This window comes from Fundulus heteroclitus, chromosome 20 (assembly GCF_011125445.2).
Source record: "Fundulus heteroclitus isolate FHET01 chromosome 20, MU-UCD_Fhet_4.1, whole genome shotgun sequence".
Classification (NCBI taxonomy): domain Eukaryota; kingdom Metazoa; phylum Chordata; class Actinopteri; order Cyprinodontiformes; family Fundulidae; genus Fundulus; species Fundulus heteroclitus.
The window spans coordinates 34,158,138-34,180,915 of NC_046380.1; the positions used below are offsets into that span (position 1 = coordinate 34,158,138).

The 22,778-nt window shown below is 38.7% G+C and overlaps 1 protein-coding gene across 1 annotated transcript in view; it reads right to left on the minus strand.

Annotated features, from left to right (window-relative positions):
• Positions 1-292: 292 nt before the first annotated feature.
• Positions 293-22,778, minus strand: part of LOC118567267 (succinate--CoA ligase [GDP-forming] subunit beta, mitochondrial-like) — a 29,400-nt gene continuing 6,914 nt past the window's right edge. The window contains exon 2 of the mRNA XM_036151963.1: positions 293-442. Within this exon, the coding sequence (XP_036007856.1) occupies positions 293-442 (150 nt within the window). The remainder of the gene's footprint in view (positions 443-22,778) is intronic.

Below are 22,778 nucleotides of genomic sequence, written 5' to 3' on the forward strand. Positions count from 1 at the left end.
CATTTTGAGTTGATCATTATTACTTCCTTATGGATAAAAAAAAACAAAAAAACAAATTACATTTGAATTCATTTTACAATAAGCGTTAAACAATGCTGCGCACCAACAGCTTCCCAATAATTGTGCGCACATAATAAAGCCAAAACCTCCCATTTACTTTCTTAAATAATCAGGTCTGGGGTTTAGCAACATTTTTGGTTGACTGAGATTGTTCAACAATTCAATAACATTAATCTTTAAAAAACACAACTTGCTTAACAACTGTGCACACAGTGTACTGTATGGGCATGCTCTACTCACTGAGTCTCTTTGCAGCCTCCTGGGCCTCAGAAGCTGTGTCAGCCACGTAGAAGCGTTGGACCGCCACGCCGCTGTCCTGCATCAGCTTCTTGCTCTGGTACTCTTGTAGATTTAGCCATCTCCTGGGATTCAGCCAGGTGCACTGGGAGGAAGAGCAAAGCAGTGGGGGGGAATAAGTTGTAGGAGGAAGTGAAATACACTTAACATGGTATACAAAATTATTCTTTTTTTCCAGGACCTACAACATGACTAAAGATAAATTCCCACTGTGGAGGAGTTTTGCGTTATACACCACCAAACCATGTTCTGCGCATGCATTACAGCTAAGGAGCTGTTTGCTCCACCGGCAGACATTGGGCCTGTCAGCTCCAGCTGTTGCTGCTATTAAAAAGAAATTGGCTTTTTAATGGGAAGGAGAAACATGGGCTGCTTTAGAGATAAAATCCCTCTGCACCAGCTCACTGTGCTAAACGCACAGGTGTAAGTGCAAGTCGACAAATAGCCACAGGTGCATGCACGCAAATGCTATCAAAGAAGAAGAAAAAAAAAATACTTCAGAGAGGCATTAGGAAGGAAACGGCCATTAAATTAAAAGTAAAACTAGTTTGATGTAAATTAGGCTTCAGCATGTAAATGACGCTTTGGTGTTTGTGTTTCCTTGCCCATCAAACATCAAACTAACAAGAGGATAACATCGAGAAGGAAATGCATTCAAAAGCAATATGCTCATTTAACTTTATTATTTCAGAATACACACCTAGAAACAAGCACAAAAATAACTAAACAAAAAAAAAAATCATATAGCACAAAACAGAAGCATACAAAATACACACTACCCAAAAAACACTGTGGATGAACGACAGTAGATTCAATTCAATTCAATTCAATTTTATTTATATAGCGCCAAATCATGAAACATGTCATCTCAAGGCACTTTACAAAGTCAAGTTCAATCATATTATACAGATTGGGTCAGATTATACAGATTGGTCAAAAATGTCCTATATAAGGAAACCAGTTGATTGCATCAAAGTCCCGACAAGCAGCATTCACTCCTGGGGAAGCGTAGAGCCACAGGGAGAGTCATCTGCATTGTACATGGCTTTGCAGCAATCCCTCATACTGAGCAAGCATGAAGCGACAGTGGGAAGAAAAACCACCCATTAACGGGAAGGAAAAACCTCCGGCAGAACCGGGCTCAGTATGAACGGTCATCTGCCTCGACCGACTGGGGGTTACAGAAGACAGAACAGAGACACAACAAGAGAAACAAAAAAGCACAGAAGCACACATTGATCTAGTAATCTGTTCTACATTAGATGGAAGTAGCGGGTGAGCCACCATGGTGGTGGCAGCATCATTCTCTGAGGTTGCTGCTCTCCAGCATTAACTGGTTTATTTGTCAAACCGAATGGAATAATGAACAACAGCAAATATCAGTCAACTTTGGTCCAAATCCTTAATGGTTCAGCTTGGAAATTTAAGATAAAGAGGGATTTTGTTTGTCAGCATGGGAATGACCCCAATAATACCACACTTTATCACTTATGAGGAATACCAATACAACACCAGCTGAAAAACTAAAAGAAAAAAAACACACACAAAGATTATGTCTTCCTACACAAGCATTTACAGTGGATATAAAATGTGTATACCCCCACAAAATAACCACTGTGCACCAACAAAGGCACACCACATTTACTACCGAACATGGTGGTGGCAGCACTGTGGTGTGGGGCTGGTTTTGTTTGGTATTGTTAACAGTTCCAACAACCAGGTAATTATAGCCCAAAGTCTTTAGGGTTAGGTGGGCAAACTAAAAATGTAAACACTGTGGTGGCAGCATCATGGTATGGGGTTGATTTGAGCAGCTTAAATTCATGGGTCAATTAGCAAGCTAAAGATAGGAAGGGTAAAAACCCCACATGCATACAGGAATGTATAACAGAAGGATGTACAGATAAATATTAGCAGCACAAAGACCTCAATCAAAGCAGAAGAATGTGATGTCTTCAGAGAATATGAATGTGTTTCATACGCATTAAAATGTGCTACCATTTTACTGTTTGTAAATGCTAATGCTACATTATGCAGCTAGAGAACCTTTAGTAGTACATATAAATGAGGTAGAAATGTATTTCAGCGAGAAAAACGCTACAAACAGAAAGAAAGCACAATATAAATGTCTTAGATCCACTAGACTCTGCACACAAACAATCAGGCAGCCAATTTGGAGAAAGATTTTAAATTTAGAGCTTCTAAACATGATCTGTTTATTAAAAGCCTGTGAGACAAATACTTTTTACGATAAAACTTTGTAGCCACCAGTTATGAATTTTTCAAAAAAAGTAACAAAGCTGTGTTATCATGCATATTAATCTGTGTTAAAATATTCAGACACAGACAGCTCAAGTTAAAATGTTTGCCTGAGTGAATTTGAAACGAACATGTTTGCATGTAAGAAAACAAATTACTGCCGGAAACTTCTGCGCTATGAATTAAAAATAAAGAATGAATTGAGGGGAAACAAAGGCAACCCTTATGTAGAGTCTTCCCAGATTAGTTTTTAGTTGTCACGCTGGTAAATAAAATCGTAATTTGAGAAGACTCTTCATACAACAGGGGACCTAAAAAAAAGAAAAAGGAGTTTGTGCTAACAGTAGCGAGCTAGTTTTTCTTATTTATTTAGGATAAAATATGATTGAGTGGAAACAACAAGGTCCCCATGGGCCTTTTTAAAGCAGTCTGCAGCTCAAGCATTCATAAGGAGACAGAATAAGAACACAAGGATGAAAGCACTGCAGTTTGCCAGTGTATGTTATCTGCTGAACATTCAAGTGGAGATATGATGATGATCCAGTCCTCATGGGCACAAGTAATACATTCATGATTATTTTGTCATATTTGTATCCAAAAAAAAAAAGATCATTAAAATGACTGTTTGAAATACAAAACCATGTATAACCAGCCAACCCACGACAACACGACACATACAGAAGGGAAACAATATAATTTCCCCAAGATGTGTTTTTTAAGCTCCATTAAATATGTTCCACTGTTTGAGAGACTCTAATAAATGTTGCCATTTATTGGACTTTTCAAAATCCTGAAAGGACCACAAAAAAAAAAAACATTGCTGGCCAAAGAGTGTGTGGAAGAGAAAGAGTGTTAAATTTATGTTCCCAAATAGCACCGGCGTTCACACTTTCAAGTGTGATACATATTGGAAAAATAATGTACAGAGTGACCAGCTCTTGACCTGACAGTTCTTCAAAGCGGAGTGTGAACCTTAAAGGTGTGATTTCAATCTATAAAAGGCAGCCCATTGCTTTATTTTTCCAACCAGCACTATTGTTCTTGGTAGGTAAATACAGGGCTGGGATATAAATAAAGTGCCTGCAAACAAACCAATACTGCCAATCACCAAAAGACCATACCAGCAGTGAAACACGGTGGCGGTAGCGTCATACTTTGTGAACATTTACTTTGACAGAAATTGGGCTCCTTGTTAAGGCGGATGTAATTACAAATGCAGGTGAGTTTTGTAAAGTTGGATTTCACTTGGAAGCATGAAAATTATCCTACGTATACGTCCAAATCATCAAAGGACTGGTTTCAACAGATGACTGTAACAATTGTGGAATAGCTCTAAAAGTGCTTTATCTAAAGAGGTCTTAGCAAAATGGACACCCTCAAAGGATAGCAGATTTAGAGAAAGGCAGGGTTTGGGGGTTCTTGCAGCTTGTTCACGATACATATTCTGAGCAGGACCTTGTTTTCTTGTGTCGTGCCTGGGGAAAAAAACAAAAAACAAAACATGAAGTGGATGTGCTGCAGCGGAGGGAGACCAATAAAGACTTCCAAGGAGTTCTGCACCTGTTCTTTTCTAAGTATGAAGTGTTCTCGCTGGAAATAACTTTGTTGTAGCAGCCTGAAGTAAAGGAACAAATTCCTCTGTTCTTGCAAAGTATGTATTATGCAAGCTTTTTTTATTTTTTATACATTTATACATAATAGATTTCTCTTCTCCAACCCCCCAGTCGGTCATGGCAATGGCCATTCACAAAGAACCTGGTTCTGCTGGAAGATTCTTCCTGTTCAACAGGACTTTTCCTCTCCACTGTCGCTATATGCATGCTCGGTATCAAAGACACAATTCAAGCAACTGTTTTAGCCAAGTTAACCAATAATAGTCTGAACCTGACTGCATTGTTTGATAACTTGGCTCAATCGGAGAGTAGGTATTGGACGTGGATAATGTCTGTATGATTTGGTTGAATTGAGACAACGTGTTGTGTACTGACACTAAATAAATAAACTGAATTATAATGGAACTTAAATTTGTTTTTCATGTGGGTTGTACACGACGTGTGTCACAGACAAGAAATGTTTCCAAGTGCTTGCACTGACATTTGAACATTGTTTACACCGGATCTGTTGTAACACATTTTTGGTCCAGTCCCTTTGGAAGACTTAGATTTGAGAATGGCCTACGTGCATAGACAATGCACCATAAAATGTTTTACTTATTTAAGTAAGACTGGATATAATTCAGCATCTTGCATAGTCATCTTTATGGATGTGGGCGTCCCATGTGAGAGATGAAAATGAAAGTATCGCAAATGTCAACATACATTTCCATTGTGAGCTTTACCTGTTGGCTTCTAATTTGTTGTAAGCTTAGTTTTTCCCAGTCATTTCCTTCGCTGTCAATCTGGAAACCCCTGAGTGTGCGGTCCGTTTCAGGTTAAAGTCAGTCAGATGGCGACAGCAGAACAAATTAAACAACCTCTCAAGAGCTACTGAGAGCTCAGTCAGTCATGTTACATTAATGGACAAACGACTTCTTTGCGAAGGAAAGGCCTTTTGGATCGAGCAATGATAATAAGTGAAATTGTCAAAAGAACTGTCTTTTTTCACAAACTTATTCAGGGAAAGACAATGTCAGCTTGTAGCTATCGAACTTGGAAGCAACGGTTTAGCTGACCTTCTAACAAAAGGTAGAAGATATGTTAGCTTGGTTGCTACAGAGCTTGAGGCTGATAAACTGTTGGAGATCAAGGCACCAAAAAGAGCATGGTGTATACCGGCAGCTACTAAACAACAAGGAGGAGAATGGTTTTTCGTTTGATAAGAGAGACAAATGAATACTGGACAAATGTAAAACTGCATTTATTCTTAACGCTGTACTGATGTCTTTTAGGCTATGTCTAACTTTGTTTCCTGACTGAAACTGACTCTTAGAAATTAATTTCCCAGCTACATTGTACTGTATTATTTTCATAGCAGCCTGTATCGAGTACTTTCTCTAGCAAAACATAGCGCCGGTTTAAAATACCAGTCATTTAAGTATTCATTGAACATTGCTCTGATGCGTTTTGAAGCTCGGGTTGTATGTACTCCATTAATTTAGGGATTAGGGACCCTTTATTAATACATAAATAAATACATAATTGTTTTTGAGGTAAGTGCTAAATATATCATGATATTATTTTTAGGGTCAAATTCCCAAAGCTAACTAGCTAGCTATTCCTAAAATTTGCAACAGGTGTAAATTGCTGCAGATAGTTGTATCTGCATACAAGCATCATTCTCCCAAAGTATGCCCATCTACACATTTCGCATCAGAACTCATAAAAAATTCACATATAACAAGTCAAAACCTAAAATCATTAGCAAATTAGTACAGTTGTGATAAACTTCCCAAACACACACTGCATGCTGCAGCTGTCCCCGTCATTCATGTCAACCCCCACAAAGATAAGCTCAGTTGCCAGTAAGTGCTGCCGTAACTTTTGCATCCCCCTACTTTAATTTTTTCTAGAAAACTAACCTCATATTCCATTTATGTGATGATACACACTGAGGTGTAGAAAACAAACAGATCAGGGCTCGGAAAGCATCATGTGAAAGGGCTTACCTCCTCCTCCAGGTCACATTTTAATTCTCAACAGACCCAAACAACAGATCAGGTAAACCCATTTGCTAGCCACAGGCACGGCGGTAACACGAAAGGGGGCTTCAAAGTAACAGCAGCTGTTCTGAGAAATAAAACAACTTTACTTTTGTGGGATTTCTTTTTCAACCTTCCTTTCAAACTCAAGCATTAAGCTCAACGTATTCAGGAAACCTTTGCTGCAGGGTCATCATAATAGCCATTTATGACAATCTCTGTGGACAAATACGTCAGATTATGTATGCATTTATTCTGTCATCATTTCTGAATGTATATTTTTTACCCAGTTCAACCTACAGACCACTAATCAACAATTCATGGCTAAAAGAGTCATGTCAGTACTATACCGGATTAGCATGCTTTCTCCATTCCAACACTCCTGAAGGCTGTCAGGAGACTTCATTAGAGCCAAAATGGCTTATTCTTTAAAAGAACAGTGCACACTGATATGCAATGCCCTCATCGTTTGCATAAAAGAATACAACAGGGGATTCTACAGATCAACTTTTCATGCTTGTCTGTTATAATATACTAGTCACATGCTTCAGTTATGACTTTCTGCATTATATCTTTATGTAGATCTCTGCTTTTAAGCCCCCCCCCCAATGAACTATTTTACAGTGAATACTGATGACAGGGCTCTTCTGAAGCAGCATGGATGGGTTCAAAGGGTCACGAGGAGGTTAACTGCAATACTACAGGAGAAATACTGAAAAATGCAAATATAACTAAAACCAAAAAAAGACAATTCAGGAAAATCCATCAACAAATTTGTTGGAAATGGGTCCTGCTTGCACCTGTCACTGAGCAAATAGGATTCATCCTTTTTCTGTCCATCATTTATTTCAATCCATCCTCTTGGTTGGAACATATTCATATTCAGAAGAAGCCGAGTTGCAGAACAAGATCTCCCTGTTTTGCCGGGTAATTTGTCTCCTGTCAGGTACTCACAGGGCCTTCTCTCCAACAACACCCACTCCCAACCTCCCAATGTTTGCTTTGGGAGCTCTGCTGCAAGGATCCACATCCATTATGCTTTTGGTTCACAGTAGTGAAGGCTACAGATACAGATAGAAACAACCAGTATAGTTTGGACATTGGATTAGAAATAGTCAAAAAAAACTTTTTTAAGGCCGTTCAGCATGCAATAATTATTTTTCAATTAATTCTTCCACAGTCATATATTTGAAAGTACACAAGATATGAGAAGAGTTTTTTGTCATAGCACACTTTTGTCAGCATTAGAACCAAATTGAATCGGTTCCTGGACCGAGAAAGAAAATTAACAAAAAAAACTAAAAATCACCGGTTCTCTGAACGGATGTAAAACGTCTCTATTGTGGATATGGAATGATGCAAGCCTGTCGTGAAACACCCACTTAATAACAGATCAAACTTTTTCTGAACACAAAAAATGGCAAAATTGCAAAAGGACAATATGGCGAAGAAGGGAAATAACCGGTAACAGGAACAGGGTAAAGTGACGCAATACCGTTAAAATTCTTACTTAAGGCACTTTTCTGTGACACAGCCTGTGAGTAGCCTCGACAACGAAGGTTAAGGACCGATTTGGTGCAGCTGCTTACAGATGTCTGACAGTCAAAACAGTGCGGACATGCTGCTTTCACATTGAACTATAGAGACTTTTAATGATTTAGCAAAAACAAATCTTCCTTTGGATTTTGATAAACAAAGTACCCAGTAAATGGGTTTTAAAAGCCGAATGAGAGTCACAAGTTTTGTGACCTATGCTGAAAGCCCTATACTAACTGCTGTGAGTCAGAGCAAGAGCCGACATTCAAGGTCTGATGGTAAAATTATAAAAAGGTCAAAAACATTGAACTGTTCATTGTAAAAACTATAAACCAATTATCCATCTCCAAAACAAGCGCAGAGGTTTTCACTTCTCGTGCTCTTAAATAGAATTGCCAAAACATGGTGTTTCGACCTGTATAGGCCCTATTTTACACATATTTTTTACAAAGACAACGCACATTTTTATTATTTTTATTTCAAATAAACCGCCAAGGCTCTGTCCTCGATGACAGAACTAAGCCAAGCAAGTAAAGAACAGAGACAGAAAACTATCTCTGGATATGAGAATCCCTTTGTGTATTCCGTAAAACATTTCTCTAATAAAGGGTGATGTAAATCATCCACCGTTTTAACATAAAAAATCTGACAATGTATCTTTTCATACAATTTCCCCTAATTTGCAACCACATCACTGCATTGTTTCTAAACTCTAGTCCAGATCAGAAGCCCATACTCATACTTCAGACACATTTTCTGCAAGCCAGGCAAATTTCTGAGGTGCCGTGTTTAAATACAAAAGGGTGTTATGAATTCTAGATATGCCCACATCCGTTGAGGTTTAAATATGGAATCTGCAGAAACTACAGACGATGTAAGGATGAACAGAACAACTAACCAAGTATTTAAATGAAAGACAGATGGATATTAAAACGATTATTGGACTGACTGACTCTAGAAGTTTATCATGTTGATAATGGACCAGGGACAAAACATTTAGAAACCCTCTTATATCCTTCCATACATTTTCTCACCTGAAACTCTAAAACCTTATTGCTAGAGCTCCCCCATCACCCAAAGACAACGGGTGAACGAGGATGAAAAAGTGAGGCAGACATCCTAAAATAACAACTGCTTATTGGAGAAGTCAGGTGGGCTTGAGGTGACCCCTCAGGCACTGGGAGTTACCTGGGGCAAGACACCAGAGAATGGAAAATAAACCTAGGGCACTGCATGTACCAAAGCCAAAGACAGATCTTTTTCAAGAAGGAATGCTGGAAACTAACTCAAGTAGCCAGAAATGGCCTCAAACTTTACAGTTCATAAGTAATTCAGACATAATTGTGTGGTTTCTATATATTCATATGCATCTATTAACAAATTTGACAACTGCTCTTTATTAAAAGAGGTCATGGACAAATTACAGTCTGCATACAGAACCCACTAGCTTTACTCATGTTTTTAAGAGCCATAAGAAAAAGAATAGTTCTGTAAGTCCTTTTATTTTCCTACTAATGTGTGTTTTTGAAGTTAAGGGTGAAGAAAATATTCCCGCCTAATGCTCTTATTGTGCAGATTTGCAGGATGTTATGTCTCAATTTATCCTCGAACAAAATAAAACTACCAGCAATGTATCCGAGGGTCGGATTACTCTCAGCAGAGCACCCAGAATAATAACACATGATGTACGCCTCTATTTGTAGCATCAATATGACAAATCTTCAAAACTATTTCTTTACCCAGGTATAAAGTTCTCTGAACTTCAAATAGCATAAAACTAATCAACATACAACAGGCTAAATAGTAACAGACTTAGCTGTAAGCACAGCGAGTGGAGGAGAACGGTGGAGGCTGGGGACTTAAAGCAGCACTGTGTGCGTTTTGACCCAAGGAATGGCTTCATTTGAGATTTATGAAATAATTTTTAAGGTCAATAAACAGCACAACGACCGGTTATCGACTGATTCTCAATAACTCATCGATGTAACTTAAGAGAGTCAGATCTGTCGCTTAATGAGTCATGTGACCTAGAGCGCCGCTCTAGGTCACATGACTCATTCTAGGTTATGGCAATCTGAGCAGTAACAACAAATCAAAAAACTAGATTTTGACACAGTTACTGCACTGGTTAAAAAGAAGCATAAACAAAATTGTGACACGGACACAGGAAGAAACTGAACACTCGCCTAAGGTTGCCAACGAGAGCCACCTAGGGGAAGAAGGCTTAGCTGTAAACCCAGTAACATAATGGCTTCCAGCGATAAAAGGTAGCAAGGAGGGAAGTCAAAGCCAGAATACCACTTCTTTTTTTTTTTTTCACAGACAGACTGGGAGCATTCAAAAGACTTTAATACTGTTGTCTTTCTACAAATACAGGAAGATCGAGCTGACAGAGCAGCCAACCACCTTCGCGACCCAGCTTGGTAATTTGCAGTAATTCTGATTACCTTTTGAAGTGAGAGTCTTGTTGGGGCTTCCCACTGCAATACATTTTCTGTGGTAGATTTATGTTTTAGGACTTCCTCAATTTTATTTAGTCTTTTATGTAAAACAGTAGGTTTTCACTGTCCTTTATGACAACAAATATAACACACACAGACAGAGAATGATTATCGTTCTTTACCGTTTATTAAGCCCGACTGAAGCAATTCTGAACAAATTTAATGAATAACAGTCATCGGCCAGGGCAGTTACCCCTAAACTTTAACTCATTATTCTTTATTTTTCCATGTTATACAGAAAGAAAAAAACATTAGGTCCTTTTCCATTACACCTCAAATGCCCAAAGCGTTTGGAAAGCCCGGGGCTTTCAAAAGTCTATCTGGCATTTACATATATGGGAATTCACTTTCCCCGGGCTTTACTTTCACAGGAAAAAAAGGTCCTGGTCTGAGGGTAAGACTTTTCAAAAAGCCTGGGGCTTTGCTTAAGGTCCGGGGTTATGTGCTGCAAGGTAGTAAGGAGCAGTAAAAAGATGGTCAGTTTGCAAACTTATAGATTTAAATTATACCCTTAATTTATATGAAAAAGTAGTGTTAAGATGTTTTTAGATGAGAAAGTACACATCAAAACTTCATCTGCGCTGTTTGTTTATCAAGGTTATGAGTCGATTTTGATTTTGCATTCAGACTTGTCAGGAGAGTGTGTGTGGAAGAAAACAGGCTCTCTGCTTTTCTTCCGCAACAGCAGAGAAAGCGGAAGAAGAGACGAATTAGTGCAGTGTGTATGCCATAACATATAAAAATAATTTATCTGTGATAAAAGGTCTGCGTTATTGTACTTTAAAAAATCTCCTCATCATTCCCCCCATGGCTGAGGCACAAACATACTTATAAAGCTCTAAGTTTTAACTCTGAGGCGAACAGATCAAACTGAGGAGACTGGTCAGCAAACAAATCTGCGCAGGCAGAGAGATAAAATATAGAGTGGACCCCAGCGGTGACGAGCTGAGTGGGCGGCATAGGGTAAGGCCGGTGTAAAAGGGGTAAGGAGGTGTAACGCCATCAGCAAATCCAGTTGTGCATTCTCCGTCCTGTTTCTCCGGAGTCTGGATGAGTGGCAGGAAACAGGTACAGCTTCTCTGCCCTGTCTGTTTGACCTATGCTGTTTTCTGGCCACCAGCCGCTGGAGCGGAGTGGTGTTGGAGTTTTTCTCACTTCCCCATACGTCATTGAGCTGTTTACATAAATGACCACTAGCAAATGGAAACTCGTCAAATTTAAAAGCACCAGGCCTTGGTTTACCCATGGAAACCAAGGCCTGGGGCTTTAAATCCTGGGGTCTGCAATGGAAAATGGGCTATTCATTCATTTGCACTAGAAAAGATGTGAAATGTAAGGCACACTAGTGTGACTACAAGCTAAAATGGGTTGGACTAACTGTTTACTTTTCTTATTGTAAAGAAATGTGGTTAATTCATGGATCGTACAATAAAGGAAACAGTTTAATGTTATTGTTGCTGTGTGCTCGTATATGCAAATAATTTAGTGGTATAGACAGACAGACTGATTGGCCTGCAGCCATTCATGATTCTTGATGCTGGTATGAAACCCCTTACTGAAAGTTGAGTAATTGCTTGGAACATCAAACGCCAACACAATGGCATTTAACCACAGTCCCGCCAAGATGCATTTCTCTTTAAACAATCGCTTTCAGTGCTTTATGGGTTAAAAAAAAAAAAAAAAAAAAAAAAAACGTATAATTTAAGCATTCTTGCACAAATAATTAATAATCGCTGGAGGCTAGTTGGGAAAAAAAAGTTCAAGATCAACCATCTCTTTAATTGTAGAAAAACCCTAATCTTACAATAGTTGAGACAACAGCAAGAGTGTAACGTTACAGTAGGGAGAAAAACCTCCGTTATCAGACTGATCGCGGGTTTTGTTTGGGGTTTTTTTTTAGCCATTTTCTAATCTGTTTAATAGAGTTAGATGGGAAAGTCATGATACTGGTTAGGTCTTGAATGGAGAGGAATTATCTGAGTGCTACATGTCTCCCCTGGCAGATAACAGTAAGTGGTGGATGACAGAGTGGCAGCGAAGCAGGCAGCTGGCCGGCTCTCCCCTGAGACATTCTCTCTACAGTAATTATCATCATCAGCACTCCAGAGACAACCCTACACAGATTTTCTACCTAAATACTGCTCTACTTACCCTCATGTGCACACAAGCACAAAAAAAATCGGATTTAAAAAAGGCACACAAAACTCACTGTACACGACAGCACAAACAAGAGCTGTGAGCTCAGGGTCTGAGACGGGATAAAGTATTCACAGCAAACTCCTTTACACACAAAAGCACTTAAAGATCGCTTAGATGAATGCCTCCAAGTGGGCAGAAGTGGGCAACACTGGCAAGGGAGAAGTAGATGGTTGATGACAGAAAACAGGCATATGAAAACAAATCAAGGAAAAACTATTTTTTTTAAAGTGTTTTTTAACATAGTGATGGTCTCGAGTTGTAATTTTTCGGAAATTTGTATTCATTTGTTACTTCAATCTTACAAAGTTATGCAATGTTGAAGACAAAGGCAGTGTACGTTATGTGGGTGTGGAAATCTGAGATTTGTTATTTCTTTTTATTAATTTATATTAAAAGGGACAATGCATATCAAACATTTGTATGTGAAACTATAAGGTTATGGTGACTGATTAATTCCCAAATCTAGTTGGGTGTCGACCAAAAAAAACCAACAACAATCAAAACAACAATGAACCTGCATTGTTGTTACATTTCAGTGTAATGGGCCGTTATGCTGACAGTTGTCAAAGTTACGCAGAGATTTGACCGTTATGGGTCAGTACGACACGGATGTTTGAGAGTAACATAGAAAGGTTAGTAAATTTCTAGAAAGTGGATCAACGCATCTATACAAGGTAGCTCTGATTGTTTCCTCATTAATGTTCTTTGAATGTGTCTTGTATAATTATCTGTAGAGTAAAATCTTGTTAGATGTAAATGTTTTTGGTCCGTTTGATGTACAGTGAGCTTGCCGAAATTGGTGTTTTTGTGATTTTCTTTACGTCCTTAATAAAGACATTTGTTCTAAATATAAAAAAGGATGTTTGCCAGAAGAGCTAAAAAAGTGGGAGGTTATGGAAGGTACTTGGAACCAGGGGCGGTTCTAGACAGGGGCCAATAGGGGCCTATGCCCCTGTAGAACTGTTCCTGGCCCCTGTTATGGCACCTGTACTAAAAACATGATATCAAATTTCTTAGGATGATAAATGCTGACAAAGATACCTTGACTGACTGGTCATTTGGATCAGTTGTATTTTTTGTTTATGTTTTTACCCAATAATAAAATAATTAAAAAAATAAATATAAAAAAATAACAATAATTAAAAATTAAGCTATTTTACGTTAAGCCCCCGCTGTATTGAGAAAAAGATCAGGGGTCTGCAACCTGCAGTTTCAGAGCCACAATTGGCTCTTTGGCTTATTTAATATATTAAACGATGAAATGTTAACCTGTTAAGTCCCCCCCCCCCCCCAATCTTTTGTTCTGTGCCCCTGTGAAAAAACAATGGCCCCCCTGCTAAATTTGGTCTAGAACCCCCACTGCTTGGAACTACATATTCCAGGTCCAGCATAAAGAGTAAGATGAAAAATAGCCTTATAGGAAAGCCTCTTTCATAAATAGTAGTCATTAACAGGAGCCTGCTCTGCTTACAATATCCAACTTCCTCTTAATGAATTCTTGAAGTGGACGTGAAGCTTGACTAGGAAAAAATCCTGTGGACCAATTCAGAATCAGTATATTTTAATTGATTTGGACGATAATTCAATAACAATATACATCAATAGATAGACGTGTGGTTCAATAGAAAAAAAAAAAGTGGTCAATAAAAAGTTTTCCTTCCTTTTGGCCTATCATGTAGGTTAACATACAGTCATTACATTCTCCCAACCAATAACAAACGTAGTCCCAGCAAAGCTCCCTCACCAAGCTCCACCCCCTTCAAAGAGTTCAGAGAGCAAATGTTCTTTGTTTAGTAAGACTTACAGTTTTGGTAAAACATTGGTTGAATAAAGGGTTGTGTCTGAATTCAGTGTTCTTTCTTTTGAATCCTTTTGATAATTATTGACATCGATCACGACTTCTATTTTATTGATATGCTTTATTTTATGTTGTTTTATTTGGTTATATTTTAAGTTTCTGACAGTGACAATATTACTTTATTTCAGATTCTTAGAGCTTATCAAAGATTTTGTGTTCTGCACCCAAAGACACTGTGCCTTAAACGAAAATAGCCATCTGATCCAATTCAGTGCATCCAGAGAGGTTTAGGTAAAGCAGGTTATGTTAGCAGCATCTGTTGGGTGACCATCACAAAACCAATCTTGAGATGGATAAAAACAGCCCCAAAAACAACTGCCTCCATCTTTGATGTTTTGTTCTCCGGGAACAAGCTGACAACCTGTGGAGTGTTATTTCCTAAAGCCAAACCGCATTTGGTTTAGGATATAAGGACAATTGTCTTGTATGACTTATGTTTTATACAATAATTAACACATACATGAATATTGGATTGTTTTAGGCTGTTTTAAAGCTCTCTGCGCTTCATTGTATGCGTTTTAAGCTTAAAAGACATCCAGATAGCAAATATTTGTTTTAAAAGAGTAATTACCTTTAGAATCTTATTTGGAAATTGATGCAAAAGCCTATGTAGCCCAACAACTAATGTCTAATTAGTAACAGGGCAGACAAGCTATATTGGTACTAAAGAAAATACATTTTTTTAAAGCAACCTCCTGAACAAGTCTTGATTGAAAGGGCCATTTAATGTAAAATAAATGAATAAAGCAACATTAGACTTTTTTGTTTTGTTTCTTCCTTAAATTTTGTAACGCAGCAATCAAAGCCAAAAGCAAATAGCTACCCAACTTATAGTAAGATCCACGATGGATCCTTTTATTCAGCTTTTGAATAAAGTTTCCAATTTTCTGAAAACAGCTCACCCACATACTTTTAATTGAGGTTGATTAAATTTAAACGTATTGGCATCCGGGGTTATTCATTGCAAACGGCGAGAGAAGGAAAGATAAATAGAGCTGAATGATGTTGGCGGAAAGGCAAGTGGAAAACAGCTTTCTTTCTCTTTGAAATTCATTTGATTGATGGCTCAAAATATAATTTAAAAAGACATTCATAATCAACACAATTAAACTTGTTTTTTTATTAAATGAATAAAATTGGCATACGAATTTGTTAAAAAAAAAAGGTAAAAGTAATAAAAGCTTGCATAGCCACAGTCGTCTCACAGCCCTCAGAGGGACACAGCAGCAGATGCATCAGATGACCATGTCCTCTTTTACAGCTGCGCTGATGTAGTAGAGGCACTGAAGGACAAAGTCATGGTACGTGGCGCTACTGTCCAAACACTTCTCTGGCTGCACCATATGGTATTCAGCACAGCATCATGCAACATCAGGACTTCTCCTCCTCCTAAGAGGTTTGAAATTGTGCATTCTCATGTTTGGCGGAGAGCAGGATGCACAATGTCAAACTGCACTCGCTGCGAGAAGTGTCATCACAGCAAAGGCGACGCCTGATCTTGGCACTTTGCAAAGTCATTTTGAGACATGCCACTACTTTGTCATTTGCCCTTCTCTTAAGTCCACGGAGTCAATATCCTCGGGCTAATTTAAAGCGGTTGTCTTTATCACTGTGAGAGAATGGAACAATGTCAGAAAGAGTGGCCATCTGACACAGTAGGTCTGCCTCCTTCGGAAATTTATTAGAGCCGTAATTTACATGAGAAGGTCAAAAAGCAGGCAATCACCCCTGATCCGGTCCATAAACAGCAGCGAGTCGACCCTATATCGCTTGTCAATCAATCACTCAAGAACTCAAGGACTTGAAAGCACTGGTCTAAAAAATTTTATCAGTTTCATTAAAGTGAAGTAAAGAAAGATTGCACAATATTGAGTAAAGAGTTGGAAGCACTAAGTAGAATAATATTTCTCAAACATCTAATTGGGAACCATAAGATACCAAAATCTATAACAGGATTGTAGTTTTTTAATACATTTTATAAAAATAAAAACAGACTACATAATTTATTAACTGCTAACCACAAAAACTCAATAACTGTATTTCAGTTGGCGATATCCTAATTCAATCACAACAGCTCCCGATCAAGCCAGGTTTTAATGATGCAGTATTGACTGCATTGATTTGATCATTTATTTTGTCTCACTGTTGTATGGCTTTATGTGGTGGAGCACTGATCAGAATTGTGTCCATCCGGGTATCTCTGTTAGAGTTAAAAAATATGTAGCAGCTCCCATTTGTTGGGGGGTTGCACTAGAGGTCAGGAATTACAACTCAAATATAAACTACTTGAACATAAATCTGTCCACGCAACTTGAGTGCTGGTGGATTTTTGTTAGTTTGGTCGGTCCAACCAAAATATATCCACTTTTTTCCTCCAGCAAAAACCTTGTGAAGTTATTTATTATAAATAGAAATAAATATTAATTTTAGAAATTAATGAAATCGGTTTCTTCCCCTGCGCCATTCTCTCATATCCTGTTGTCTGACTCTTCTGTTTGCATTTGCATGTTTGAGTGACATTTGCGTCTGCGTCTCTAAGGTGTCAGGAGTCAATCAGGGCACCAGTAATCATGACCTAATCTGATTGGGCGAAGAGTGACAGAAGGAGCTCCGATTGGCCACAGATGCAAAGAGCTGCACCCTGAGGATACTCGTTAGGTAACCTATTAGAGACCAGGATGAAGTCATATGGAAGCCAAAAGTTTAAGAAGATACATATACACTAATCTGAACCTCGCTTTTGAAACATAAAAATTAGGCCTACACACCAAACACAATGGAATCGGAATGCTGAAAAATATAAATTTAGACACATTTTATGAGAGAACAGATGTGAATACTGATGCTTGCTCAGTGTGAGGGATTGCTGCAAAGCCATGGACAATGCAGACGACTCTCCCTGTAGCTTACGCTTCTTCAGGAGTGAATGCTGCTTGTCGGGACTTTGAAGCAATCAACTGATTCCCTTATATAGCAAATTTTTGACCAATCTGTATAATATGATTGATTTTGACTTTGTAAAGTACCTCGAGATGACATGTTTCATGAATTGCCGCTATATAAATAAAATTGAATTGAATTGATATTTACTTTTTATTTTGTGACTTATGTTTACTGGTGTGACTATGGCTCAAGTTGTCACACAATCCGAAAATTGTGGGTTTGATGCCCGCTTCCTACTGTCTTGGCTAAATGTGCCCCTGGGCAAGATAACCTCAAGTAGCCTATTGATCTGTGTTTCATGTAAGAACGATAGAGAATGCAAAAGAGTAAATGCGGCTATAGTTTAAAGTGCCTTGAGTGGTCGATATGACTAGAAAAACACTTTATAAATTCAGTCCATTTACCTTTTACTGTGTCTACACTTTTTTCCTGCAAGTTTGATGGAGGTGGAGCCCTAGTGCCCACTATTAACACTATTATCACTGCTACAGAGTAACGCTACAAGAATAAAAGCTAGCATTAGCTAATTAGCAAAGCCATCAGCTTAGTAAAGCCTTCACTATGACGCTTAACACAAGTGCCTCACTAGTCTCTTCTTAGCTTGCCAGCAGTAATTTCAAAATAAGCTTGAATTTTTAAATGAGATGGGTTTGTGTTCTTTAGCTTCTATGCTTGTTGGTTTATTTGACCATAGCCGTTTGATGTGGTATTGCTTTATTTTGTCTGTAGCTGCTTAGCAAAGTTATATTGTTTTTTGACCAAATAAGATTTTAATCTTCTTTCTGCTCCCTTTTGCTCATGGGAAACGTATGTCAGAAAGTGACTGTTTTTCACATTTTTTGCCATGGAGCAATAAATAAATCTGAAATCTGAAAATGAATACCATAAGGTATTCATAAGGCTATTTAGTTGTCTAATTGAATTGTATTACATATGTTTAGTTAGTGTTGAGCACTAATCCGCTGTGAGTTTGTCAAATACTAAATGATTCCACAAATGCTAGATGGAAGAACATGCAGATGTGCATGTTGCTGGGACTGAGCCTCTCATTCCTATTAGTTCTAATTCTGTTATGAGTTTCTGAATTATTACTCTTAATTTAACTGTGTTGCTTATTTATGATAGATCGTCGTTATCGTTATGCTTGGCACTGACAAAGCTTTCAGGGTTACAACCACGCCTTTTGTGCAAAAGGAAAATATAAGCAAAGCAGAGCTGGCAGCTGAAACAATTACACAATTTGCATCTCTTTGTCTCTTTTACAACATGTACGAATCTGCTGGCAGCGCTGGTTAATAATGGCCCTGTCTGAACAAAAGCCCTTACTCTCACCTATATTAACCTTTGCAGTTTGTTTCAAATTGCTAATCCAACTCATCGGTCAGGCCCTGAAAAAGGGGGGTAAAAAAAAAAAAAAAAAAAAAAAATCACATTTCATGGAGCAGAATTCAGAGATGTCTGGTGAGGTTAAAATCCTAATTACTTGTCATGGCCAGACTGTAACCCTTTGAAACGACACTACCTAATTAGCGACGACGAATGGCTGCAGAGTTAATTAACCAGAATGCTTCTTATGAGAGCGATATCAAATGTCTAAGAAATTAACAGATTGCCAGTTCAACAATTCTACGTAATTGATTTGTTCCCTTTTTTCAGGTTATGAACTCGTCTCTTTTCCCTATCCATTTAGCCAACCATCCAGGAAGAATCTAAATGGGAACACTCAGTGTCCACTTCTGCGAGCGCAGGCTGAATCACAGGCAGCAGTGCTCGCAGCGACTATCAGAATCATTGCTGTACTGATTGCGGTGGAATGTATCTCAGTTAATGAGGTGGCACTCTGCCACTTCGTAGCATCTCGTAAATACAGACCATTTTGCAATTAGACGAGCCCGCGGTAGTAAGTGAGCTGTCATGGAGGTGACCGCGACATATGATAAAAGGAAATAAACAAGGCAAAGAGGCACAGATAGTCTCCATAAACATTCCCACGTGATTCACAGGGACATCTAAAACCAGACATGTAGCAAAAAAATAAAATAAACCCAGAACATTTGTTCATAAATCATGCAGTGCAATAAAAATGTATATTAAAATAACGGTGTCACTGACGGTTTGGCGTTTTGATCAATGACTCTTCGGCAAAAGCCTACCAAGTTTTCTGTCTTTGCCTTTTAAGTTAAAAGGTCATGCCCGGAGCATCCGAGTGCACAGAGAGATTTGATATCTGCCTGGTAAAGAACTGGGGATAGAACAAGAGCAGAGATAGAGGCGAGAGCAGCAGAGCATGGCTCCAGGATTTAGATCAGCGAGATTTGCATCATCGGCAGGTCTTCAGGCAGGGCAGGGCTTAATCTCTCGCAGACAGGCTTAAGAAAGGGAAAACCTGACTGTTTCGTCTTTGCAGATATGGATTTTGCCAATTAGCATAATTAGTAAGAGGAGGGTGTAAACAGTCATATTAAAAGGTGTCAGGTGAATAAGGGAGATAGAGTTGGTAAAAACAAGGTTTGACAGGGTGCAGGAACCGTGTCAAAAGTTAAGCTGACTATATTTCATATGGTTCACTGTGGCACAGGTACAATCATGAAGCCATGCTAAAAATGTTTGTCTGAGTTGGAGCAATTTTAAAATTAATCTGTGAGAACACTGTGTAATGGGGTTGTCCTGAGAATTGGAATAAAGGCGTTGCAGTGCTGTGAGATAGCATTTACCCCCTTACAGAATGCTTTTGCTATTGTGTTTTGGCGTCACTTGTACGTTTCAAGTGATTTATTAATTAATGGAAAAAAAACCTATCCAAGCCATGATAGTCTTCATTTTTGGCGGGCTCAACTTGACATTTTAGTAACCTGATCTTATAAAAAGAAATTCAAGAGCATATGGAAAAACAAAGTTATTAACCACCATCAGTCAACAAAGCTCTTTCTAAGACTAAGGTAATCCAGGCAACCACATATAATTTATAAAAATTATTTTAAAAAAGAAAACACAAAACTGTGGTTAACCTTCACAGCTGTAGACAGCCTACCAAAACTAATCCAACAATACTTGAGCACATCACAGATGAGGTCACAAAATAACCCAAAAACATCTAAGGTCCTACAAACATCACTTGTCTGAGCTAAGGTAAGTGTCTGTGCTTCAGAAAAATAAGATAAATATGTCATACATGATAGCATTCGAAGGAGAAAACAGCTGCTAACATAAAGGCCTGTCTCACATTTTGAAAAATACAATAAAAAAAACAATCATTAGGTTTTGGGGGCAATTCATTTACATACAATGCCAGGTTTGTTTGTATAGCATTTTCCCCTTAAATTAAAAAAATGGGAAAACTTCTTATTTTTTACTCGGGCTACTTTTTACATCCAAATGTGTGTGATGACCAAAAAGTTATGAACTGTAACCTGCAACCAATAAGCTTATATCAAAACATCACATTTTCAAGTAAAACTGCTGATGTCCTGCAGCCTGTAAACCCAACATAAATGCTCCCATGGTCTAATGCCAGGAACCAACCCCAAGTTAAGAGTCCTGGCTATTTTCCTGATCAGCATACTGTACCTAGGATTTTCTTTTGAAAATCAGCTCACCAAGAGATTGAAATTAAGTAATATTGTATTTGAAATTATAAAAACAGGATTTTGGGGTTTGGGGGGAGGGTGTCAAATTTTTTGAGAAAACTGATATTTTGGTTCACTAACCAATTAAAAAAAAAGACAATTTAGTGGACCCAAAAGGTTAGTTTTCTTTGATTTTGTAAAATTTTTACTTTTGCTGTATAGTTTAATCAATCAGTCCATTCATTTACTGTCTATAGTGGCTCATCCAGGCATGTTTAGGGGGTGGGGGCAGTCAATAGGTGGGAGACACAATACATGCAGGACATCCATCACAGGCCAACACAAAGACACACAGGATAAATAACCATGCACATATACACAACTTAAGCCTATTAAAAAGACCCAATGACTTAGCATATTTATTGGATTGATGAAGGAAGTACCACGACAGAACCCATGCATAGTCAGGAAGCACATCCAAACTCCATGAAGAGGCCAGCATTTGCTCTTTGGACCGTCTTCCTACAAGGCAACTGAGCTAACAAATGTGCCACCATACTGCCCCTCTACTGTTTTAAGCAAACTAAATTCAAGTGTTTTTAACAACAATTTGGATGCAAATCTACTTCTATACAGCCCTTTTCCACACACCTAAAATTACATGAACCAGCAGATGGTCCAACATCAGGCCACTTAAACAGTAAGTGATTTAAGACGTATTTTAAGTAGTGGAATGGAATGTAGTAGTGGAGTGGAATGACTTGTTAGCATAACTCAGGTTTTACTCTTTTTTTTATTTTCCCCCTAAACCAGAATCAGAGTAGACGTTCATCAGGTAGTACAGCCGTATTCACTGACTGCATTCCTCCTTTCAGAGGCTGGTAACAGTTCCTAATGACTGCAGCCAGACTAAATTATTGAAAGAGCCAAAGCACCACATCAGCTACAGAAACGGCTATTAACCTTGGAGAGTGATATTCAAATCCAGTAAGAGCTAACTAGGGCCTCCAGTGTCCCTTGCGGAGGGGGGGAAATGTAAATGTGTTAGAGCTAAAACAGATGGGAAAACCGGCCGCCGTTTGAAGTGCCAGCGAGAGAAGTCGTTGTGAGCAGAGGGCTCTCCACCCCCTCCATGAAATATTCAGGACTACGTCTCCTGAGCTACCGCTCTTCCCTGTACAACCCCTTCAGACCATTCCGGACTTCGACGCTGCTGCATTATTAGCCAACACGAAGAGCCTTACACAAAGTAAAAACTTAGCAAACATTGACACCTTCACAGCTGTGCGGAGAACGCTGGGAACAGCTTGAAGTTTGCCTCGCCGAGCTCCCGAGGACTCAGGGAGTTTGAGTTCTGAGTTGGAGAAAGACAACAACGTGTCACCGCTCCTTTAAGAGCACTCTGCAGCCTAACTGTTTGGATACTGACGCGTCCCAGGCATTGCTGTTTACAAATCATCACAAATTGAATTTCTCAGTTGAGTTGACATACTGTCAGAGCTGATTTGATTCCATTGTGGTGATACCTGCCTGCCAATCATTTGCGGCTCTGATACTGCGCTGTGGACCAAAGAGAATTCCTCAGCATTACTGTTATCACCTTCCCCGAGAGAGAGCAAGAGAGAGAGAGAGAGCGAGACGGAAAAGAGAAACAGGGGAAGAGACGGAGACAAAAGGACTTCCTTTCTCTTCAAGAGACAAGCAGTAGCAAAAAAGGAGGTAAAAGTCACATTAAAAGTTTTGCAAGAGTTACTTTTTAGCAGAGTCCAGCTACAAAATAATATGCTGTTGGATGACAGATATTCAAACGTGTTCATAGTTCGGTGGTAAACATGGCCAAAAATCCATCCCTGTATTCTTTTAAACCTGCTTTCTCTTTGTATGGAGCTGCATCTCCAGCTGTCGATGAGTGAGAGGCAGGG